The sequence below is a fragment of the Octodon degus genome, unplaced genomic scaffold (assembly GCF_000260255.1).
Source record: "Octodon degus isolate 3935 unplaced genomic scaffold, OctDeg1.0 scaffold00102, whole genome shotgun sequence".
Lineage (NCBI taxonomy): Eukaryota > Metazoa > Chordata > Mammalia > Rodentia > Octodontidae > Octodon > Octodon degus.
This window is the reverse complement of record NW_004524678.1, coordinates 1,983,619-1,993,310: the sequence shown is the minus strand read 5'-3', so window position 1 is coordinate 1,993,310 and position 9,692 is coordinate 1,983,619. Positions and strand designations below refer to the sequence as shown.

Here is a 9,692-nt window from a genome sequence, read left to right as displayed (position 1 = left end):
AGAAATTAAGGAATATATATATATATATTGGGGGGTCATTCAAGCTGATCATTGTGGAGATAAAACAAAAGTAATGGATACTTCAGTAATATGGAAAGTTCTGAAAAAATTAACCTGCTTTTGCTGTTAAAAATGCCAGGAAAAAATAGATCACCTTCCAAAAGTTATGATTGCAGTCGGTGACAACATTTAGTAGTGAAAGGAATGAGCTGAGTGTAAGCAATCTCCAAAGTTGGAAGGAAACAAGTCATGGGAGGGTCACAGTGCTATTTCTGAGAAATGTACCTGTGAGTAAGAAGCAAAAAGCTCCCCACTTCCTGGCAGGCTTTGGATTTATATGACAGCCTTGGAACCAGAAGATGCTTATACTTTTCTTTAAAGCCCACAGGGAATCAAGTGTTTTCATAGAAAGAGCAGACACCAGAGAGCACAGGTGAAGTCAAGGGAAGGTGTAAGGGACGCTGCTGGGTAGTCTCCGTCCTCTAGGGGAGAGTACAAAAAACTAACTAAGCTACAGTCGGCCTCTGTGCGCACAGGGGCTGCACGGACTCAAGCAACTGAGCCTGGAGAACACCAGGAAAAGCATCCATGCTGAACATGTCCCGAGCTTCCTTCCGTCACTGCTCCCCATCCCACAGCATAGAGCAGCTATTTACATGGCAGCTGGGTATTCTAAGTAATCCAGAGAGGATTTCAAATATACCAGTGATGGCAGAGGTGATAGGCAGCTAGGCCATTTATGTGAGGGGCTTGAGCACCTCTAGGTTTTGGTGTCCGCAGAGGATGCCGGGACCAAGTCCCCGCTAGTGCTGAGGGGTGACTGTGTTTGTCATTCCTACAAGAGCAGGCCAGATGTAATCTTTCTGAGGAACATTTGCCCACATATCCTGACAACCATTGGGTGGGAGGAAGAGAGTTGCACTGCTTTACATATAAGTGAAAAACCACAAGGTGATGGACAATACTAGGCGTGCCCCGCCCGGTCCCAACACAAAGGCAGAGGAAAGCGTGTGCTAGCAACCTGCCAAGGGACTAGGTTTGGGGAACACACACACACACACACACACACACACACACACTCTACTAGCAATACTTTTCCTGGTCTCCAAACAGTAGTTAAAAAATTAAATTTCCACGAATTAACCTATGTTAGAATAGCTTGAGAAGTGACTCACTGCTAGAAGTTGGTAAGAGGTCAACATATAAACACCTTGGAATGAAAGGAATAAACAACATTGCAATGTGTTTCCTCGAGTGGGTTTGCCATTAGAATGGAATGCTAATGAAGTCTTCCCTAGGTAGTGTTCTTTTCCTCTTTCTTCTCTCCCCCCACCCCTTCTTTCTTGCTGTATTTGTCTCCTCTGTGTTCTCAGACATGAAAGGAAGTCTCTCTAGACCTGGTTGGGCTCCTTCATGATGAGCTGGGCAAATAATGGAGAGCCACTGAAGCACTCAAGCCCACAGATGTGTGTCAACAGCTTGTCACAAGCCAAGCATCACTTAATAGGAGTCAGGTGTTACAGGTGGCTCGTCTGTAAAGCACATCCAGGACCTCTGGCCAAGGTGTAATTCAGGCTCTGTCCTGGCTGCTGGTTGACAAAAGCATCACAGGAAAGGATGAAACTGAAGAATGGAGGAATTAAGTGCAATCAGCCTCTAAGCATATTCCAAATAATGTCTGCTTAAATTAGGAACCCACTGCCCGCTGAGCAGGCTGGACAGGTGTGCAGGACATCTGGCTCCAGCAAGAACCTCTAACACCTGGCATTTCCCACACCTGCTGAGATGGCATTGTCACTGCTGCAGACCAGGCTTTGGAAAATGCTCTGTTAATATTCTTGCTTAGAGATGCCACTACTTTGCTCCTGTGCGTTTAGCTGTTCAGAGTCTGCAGCCTCTTTTTTACCTTTTGTGGCCTGTACTGCTACTTAAACTTCTTTGTTGGCCTAGACAATCTCTAAAATGTATACAACTCTGACACTTTTAAAAATTATTTATTTGGTAGAGGGCCCTGCTATGCAGCTTGGACTCAGTGATCCTTCTGTTTCACCCTCTCCGGTGCTGGGATTACAGGCATGCACCATCACTCCGGGTTTTCGTGGCCAGGACAGTGTGCAGTACTGGGAATTGAACCCGGGTGCTGTGCTTGCCAGGCAGGTGCTTAGACCACCGAGCTATGTCCCCAGCCCACAACTCTGCAACTTTTAAAAAACAATCACAAGCATTCCCCAAAGAGTGAAACAGGTTATAAGGAACCCGGGCTGTGATCGCCCCAGTACCAATATGAAGTAGGACCTCTGCCATAGATTTAGTTGTTAAAATTCAGCCAGGGCATCCGACTCCTGGCAGTGGCCCAGGCTCTGGGACACAGCAGAGTGTGGCCATGCGGGGCAGAGCAGAACCACCACAGGAGGCCACTATCCAACACCCAGTGTGGCAAAATTCTAGTTTCTTTTTCCTAACCTGTGTATGATTGCTACATTACTTTCAACTCTGCCTAGACCTTGAGCATCTTATGCTACTTCTTCAGCTGCATTTCCATAACAATGTGGGATTATTTAAAAACTGTATTAAGATTTCAGTTTTCTAGGGCTGGGGAGCTAGGTTAGTACAATAAGCACCTGCTGGCAAGTGCAAGGTCCTGAGTTAAAAAAAATTTTTTTTTTTAGTTTTCTCCGTTTTCCAGACAACTTACTCATTGGTACCTAGGAAGACAAACATAGGCATCTCATTGATCAGAAGAAAATTCGATTACTGGTCTGCTTCTACTATAGATTTACAGAAAAATCTCTTGATTTGGGCCAAGTCCATTGTATGGGGCTCAGTACCACCCTGGGGTGAACAGCGGCCGCAGCCGAGATGGCACCAAATGCCACACTGTAGACTAGGCCACTTCAGCCCACCCCGACATGACTGGTACAAGTTTTGTCTGAAGCCTTTTTGCACAAAAGCTAATAGATGCTGTTTAATAAAAATTAAAGATTCCTGAGAATCAACTAACATATAAATGAGTGGTCGTGGGCTGGTCAGATGGCTCAGTGGATGGGGTTCGATCCCCAGCGTGCAGTGCCAGTCCTACCTCTGGGGCATGCTGAGACAGCAACTGGGACTGGGCATGGTGGTGCACACCTGTAATCCCAGCACTCAGAGGCTGAAAACAGGAGGATCACTATGAGTCTGACCCGTGTAGTGAGACCCTGTGCTAAATACATTAAAAAAAGTGGTCATTAGAAAACCCACTATTATTTTTCAGTTATGTCCTAAAGTTAATATGGAACTGAAAAGCAAAATTACTTGAGGAAAATAAACTTCTGAAAAGAAGCCTTAGAAAAAAGCTAATTCTAAAGACAAGCTAGAGTGAGACTTACTTTTATTCTAACTTTAGGTAACTCTTGGGAACCTAACCGGATTCAAGGTGAACGGTATGATTGTCACTCAAGAGAATCATAGAATGTACGCAGAATACAGAATAAAACTTTTAATAGTATCAAAACCAGAACTTTTTGGAACCAATTTAGTACTTGCTGGAATAAAGTTGCAAAATGTTACTTAGTAACTGACTTTGCTTCTAATCAAGCCAGAGTTGCAGACTCTGCGTATCACTTGAGTACACACAAGTCCATCCCACGACAACATGCAAACATGGGAGGACGACTGGAAAACCGAGGCTACCCTCCGGCCTGATGAAACAATGAACTGGAAAGAAAACACCTGGCCCAAGGGCTGGAACATCTATTTTGAAAAGCGGGTTCTGAATGGTGCACCTTCTAAGAACTCAGAAAACCTCTTAAATGGGGAAACCTGTTTTCTCAGTAAGAAGAAAAGGACGAAGCCATGGTTCTGCGGCTATGGAACACACTTTTCTTTTCACTTGGCATCAAATGAAAATGTTGGACAGAATTTCAGTCTTTTAAGGTAAAGTGGGCTCTTCACATTCCAGTGGTTAAGAAGGAATCTCTTCAACCTCTTATGTGTCTGAGTGTCACACCAGAACTTTAACGACAGTCACAGGCTGTGGATTCAATTTTCCTGAGAACTGAATTAGACCTACAAAATTAACAGGCTATGAAAATGACCTGAGTTCATAGGAATCCCTACATTCTGAGAGATTTCTTCAGCTTTTGCTAAGATCTTGTCAAAAGCCTTTGACAGGCACGGGTTTCGTCACAAGTTACGCACTTAGCATGGGACTTTGGAATTCTTAAAACATTAAAACAAAGTGCTTTCTGGGGCGCATATTCAGTGGAAGGCCAAAATAGTCAGCAGCATAGATGGGAGTAAAATCTACAATCTTTACCATTGTAGATGGAACGCGGGATGACTGGCCAATTCTGCTCCTTGTCTGATAGTTACCAGCACAGGGCTAAGGTAAGTGAAGACAGCTCCCTGAGTGGATGGCGGTGATATCCATGGCCACCACCCGTCCCTCGGGAACTCCTCTGGGGGTGCAAATCCCGAGAACGAATACGGACGATCAGGTTTGCTTTGCGTTCATTCTCCAACTTACATTACTATTTGCAAACTACTAAGAGGTCACACGCTGACCGCGATCCACTGACTAGCGCATAGATGAATGAAGCGTGGCTTCAGTTTCTGCTTTTCTGATTCGCTACGCCATTGAACGCAAGGCGCTTTGTTTTGGTGCCTCGGCGCGCCAACGTGGAACGTGAGGGGGACCCACCCTCACCTCAAGGGGCTGCTGCTCGGCCTACTGAACGCACGCCTGTGTCTGCAAGGGCTTTGAGCTCCTCAGATGAAAAGCACTGTGGAGACGGCACAGCTGAGAAAGCTCCGCGGGGCTCGCGGCCACGTCATGTGTTTCCGTGTCGCCTGCACACTCTAAAGTTTGTTAGTGGCACTCTGTCCTGATGTGGTGGCTATTTGGCACACAAATGTTTACACGTTTGAAATAGTTGTCATAATCCTCATTCCAAAGATATTTATTTTCTAATCAAGTTAATGAAATGTGCTCCAAATAAAGGACTCTTTGTCAAGTTTAGAAAAGCTTCAGCTTTCTCAGAGGTACATGTGACATAATAAAATGTTCTTTAAAAAAATAATCGAACTGGTGTTGTGTGAAACTACAAGTTTTAATGAAAAAAATATTATGCCACAGTGTCTAGATATTCATCTGAAGAGTACAAAGATGGAGTTCTGAGAAAAAGGGTCTCAACACTATAGAAAATAAATGTGGTTCTTAAATTATTTTTAAAGGAAACATTAAGAAAATGTAATGTTTCATATATTGAAAGAAAGCAATTAGTCAGAGGTAATAAATTATAAATACAGTAGTTCAAACGGGTTTTTTTAGCATTGGTTTTGCTAAACACGTTAAAACATTTTCTATTTGTTGTATTCTTTCACAGAAATTGTGGAAGCTTTCACAGAAATCTAAAACAATGATACTGCCTTGTAAACTGTACACAGAATAGACTTGACTTTGACCATTTTAGATTTATAACATGTTTTGGTTAATATGTTAGCTTTGACTCAGTAATGTGTCTTTCTGCGTTGGAGCCACGATACTGTGATTTGTGACTTTTCTGTTTTCTGCACCTAATCTTTCTTCACTTGCATGTCTTGCTTGATTCTTGGCAGGGGTCCTGTCAGGCTTATAATCAAAATGATGGAAGCTGTACGTAACTTCTTTAGGATGGCGAAAATAAAGTGCTTTTAAATTCAAATATTTCTTGCCCTAAACAAAAATGGGAATATACAGTACTTAGTCCTGAAATATCCGCATCTTGACATATACATTTGAATGGAAAAAAATAGTTTTGGGCCATTACTGTCTTCCAAGAATTCAGACTGGGTCTAGACTGGGCTTTGCATCATCCTGCTCGTGTTTGTGCATGAAGGTTAACAGGAACAGGGCGACGTCCAAGGATGACCAATAGGCAGTATGCGACGTGACGGCCGACCAATAGCGGCTCTCCACAAGGCCTTCTCGGAGCTCAAAATCAATCCTATGGTCCAATTCCACTGAAAATAGAAGAATGTATATGAATAGATTACAGTAAAATGTATTTAATAGTCTTACAGTTGACATAAAAATTTTGCTAATGGAAATGATTTTCTAATTCCTTTCTTCTGTTTGATGGTTCTAGAGAATGAACCCAGAGCTTTATGCAAGCTAGACAAGAGCTCTCCACGGAGCTGCTCTGAAGCCTGCCATTTGTCCAGTGTCAAAGGATGTCAAAGTTAAACACTGGTGAAAATTCCACTAGGAAGAATATATGCAGTGTGTTATTTGTTGAAACTGTACTTCCGATTTGATTTGAAACTGTCTCATTGCTATCTGTTTATCAATAAAATTTTGAAAAAAAAATTGGCGAAAATTAAGAAAGCTCAGGGAAAAGTTGGGTTGCTTTATACTGGGAATCTGACAGTGACACAAAGTAAATCTGAGGACCCTAGGAAGTGATGTCATGTAAACGCTTATTTTATTTTTTGGTACTGGGAACTAAACTTAGGGCCTCACACTTGCCAGGCAGGTGCTGTGTGCTGGGCTACATCCCTGGCCCCAAAGCTGTGTATTTTAAACAGGTACTTTGTGATAACACTACTTGATTATTTGAAAATGCTTATACAAAAATTGTTTTTTTATTCAATTATGCTTTTTTATGACATGAAATGTTTATGGATTTATCTATACATTTTTTGAAAAGGTTTATACTTAAGAGGTATAAATACCAATTAGGCTAAAACACACTTTCAAATATGACACAAGCTTTTTGAAAAATCTTTAGAACTATTAATTATTTTCCTTTAATTATGAAGAGATAGACCAGGAGGCCAGAAGTAGCTGAAATCCACGTGGACCGAGAGGCAGGAATACCGCCATCTGTCTTTTGCACCCCCTGGGCATCTGTGTTAGATTCGCAGGCACATTCTGCTGCACAAGGTGGCTCAAGAGGAAGCCAGAGAGAAGTCTCGAGCTCGATAGGATGAGCTGAGGTGAAGCTGCTTGTGAAGAGCGAAGAGGACCAAAACCAGAAAAGGTGGAAAATGTGTTTGAGGACTGTTAGTTACTTTTCTTTCGTTGCTGGGACAAAATATCTGACACCCAGAATGAAGGAAGGAGAGGTTTATTTTGCTCACGATTTGTGGAGGTTTCAGTCCACACTTGGCTGGTGCCAAGGCAGAGTGGCACATGGCAGAGGGCAGCAGAAAACAGCAAAGAGCAAGAGCAAAAGAGAGGAGCAGCGGCAGAGGCAGAGAGCAGGCCTCTGTCCCTTCTATGCACTGCACTCAGGCCAGCCACCCCAGGGCGGCGTCGCACTCACACCCATAATCCCAGTATTGGATCATGAATTAATCACAAACTCCAGGAGCCACGCCAGTGACTACATGAGGCTTTGGGGGGACAGCTAGACACAAACCATAACCACTGACAGACCACCAAGTTACAGTTTTTAAGAACTTATGTTCAAAGGTCACTGCATGTCTTCCTAGTGCCAAGTTGTACAGGGAGATATTTTCTTATCTGCAGCACACGGGATCAACTACAAGGCTTGTGCATGCTGGGTACGTGCGCTAGCACTCGGCTACATCCCCATCCCTTTTTATTCTGAGACAGGGCTTACAGTAAGCTGCGCAGGCTGGCCTTGAAGCAGCTACCTTCCTGCACAGCCTGGGAGCAGCTGGGATTACAGATGCGTGCCCCACTCCCGCTTTTGTACTTCAGGCAGTGCCACTGGTGGACTGGCTAACCTGCACCTGGTGAGCCAGTGGTAGGCCCTCGTCTGTCTTACAAGCTTTAGCCCAAGAGCCTGCCTGTGTGTGCTGGACGTGTGGGAGGACAAATGGAAGCAGCTGGGCGGGGTCTCGCCTTGTCTCCCTTTCAGGAGGCTCACAGAAGGCCCCAGCCCGCTCTGCATGGCAGCACCCTTCTGTGTGGGCTGCTCTCGGTCAAGGCGGCCTTCCCCAGCTACCTCAGCCCCGGCTTCTCACTAGGCCCACACCTACAAGGACGGCAGCACACAGGCTGGTACCTTCACCTAGGTTTTCCCACTGTCTGAGGTCAGAGGGAAAGGAAAAGTGAAACCATTAGTCTTCATTTTTCTCTCCTTTGAATGTCTATGTGGTAAAACACACTGCAAAGGAAGAACCAGTTCCTCGATAGATGGAAAGAAAAACACACACTGGACCTGATGCTCGGAACTGAGGCTTATGGCTGCAAAGCATCACTGGCTCTCGCTTACATTTCTTTCTGGGAGGTCTCCCGTTTTGGCACATTACTTTCCACAAGTCCCAAATGAGACACCTACCATCTCCACACCCTGAAGGCAGTGTCATCAGTACTCTACTTTCATTACGGAGCTCTCACGTGCATAAGGTTTGTCAGCATGGAATGGAATAGCATAGAACAGCAACGCAGATGGACAGAAAGTAGCTTTGTATTATAACGTATACTGACTGTAAGTTTCTACTGCTTAATAGAAGCCTCTCAACTTTACTGGACATTTAAAAAAATTCTGAGTTATAAAGGGTGTCTTATTTATAAATAATAATTAGTCACAACTGCATATCTGGTTCTATACAGCTTTATAATCTGTAATAATATTTCTCAAAAGACAATTATCCTGGAAGGTATTCAAGTTCCTAACAGCTGGCAAGAGAGGCTGGGCTAGCTTAGTTTAGAATAGGAAAACTCCAGGAAGCGGCCAATTTGTTGGGCTCTCCCGGCTGGTGGAGCCGACTTTTCCAATTGTACTCACAACTACCTTTCCACCGAGCTGCAGTTCTCAGGAGAACGGCCTCGGAGGGCCCCACACACCCGTGCTGCACTCTGTGGTCCTGTCTGTGTGCTTAGCCTCCCTGCGATGCCTTCTCATTCCTGCACGTGCAGCCCTATTTGCTTCCATAAAGCCTTTTAGGGCCTCTCCAGGGGAAGCCATTTCTCCTTCTCTGAAATGGACAGAGTCCTTTCATCTAGACCTCTGCTTGTGGCTTATCACAGGTACCATGTACCATTATGTGATGATCTGCCCTCCGTACTAGAACATACGTTCTCTAGAAATTCACTTTGATTACTGGCATTTATTTATTCATAAAAGTTTTATTTATGTATTTGGTACATGGTCTTGCTATGCACTCGGACTTGTGGTGATCCTCCTGTCTCAGCCTCCCAGAGCTGGGATTACAGGCATGCGCCACCATGCCCGGTTTCAGTGGTGGGCACAGTGACACAGCGCAGGGCCAGCACATTCAGTACCGGGGATTGAACCTGGGTCCTTGCGCTTGTCAGGCAGGTACTTAGACTTCTGAGCTATCTCCCTAGCCCTTCACACTGGCATTTAGTATTTGTACTGGCAGTATGAAGCATGTGCCACATTGGCATCTCTCCTAGTAATACCATGGTGCGCTGTCTCATGCTAAATATTTAATGGTCACCGAATGAGTGCAAGTCATATTGATTTTTATCACCTGAGTCTCTTCGGTCCACATGTGACTAGTGGTGCGAATGCTTGGGCGACTGTGATGGCTTTGAGGAATAAGAGCTGACTGACTACTGGGCAAATATGACTGGACTGATTTTCTTTCTTTCAAATAAAAATGCAAAAAGCATTAATAAAATTACTTCTTTGTGGAAGTGACTGCCTACTACAGGGCAAGAATCAGAGAAAGATGATTACCTACTATCATTTCTTGAGGGAAATACACTGTTATTCAACACAAACTGTTGCTAT

At 44.2% G+C, this 9,692-nt stretch overlaps 1 protein-coding gene across 1 annotated transcript in view; it reads right to left on the bottom strand.

The window, feature by feature from the left end:
* Window positions 1–5,071: 5,071 nt before the first annotated feature.
* Window positions 5,072–9,692, bottom strand: part of Ddhd1 (DDHD domain containing 1) — a 73,906-nt gene continuing 69,285 nt past the window's right edge. Inside the window, exon 14 of the mRNA XM_023723743.1 lies at window positions 5,072–5,982. Coding sequence (XP_023579511.1) covers window positions 5,804–5,982 — 179 coding nt within the window. The 3' untranslated portion in view covers window positions 5,072–5,803. The remainder of the gene's footprint in view (window positions 5,983–9,692) is intronic.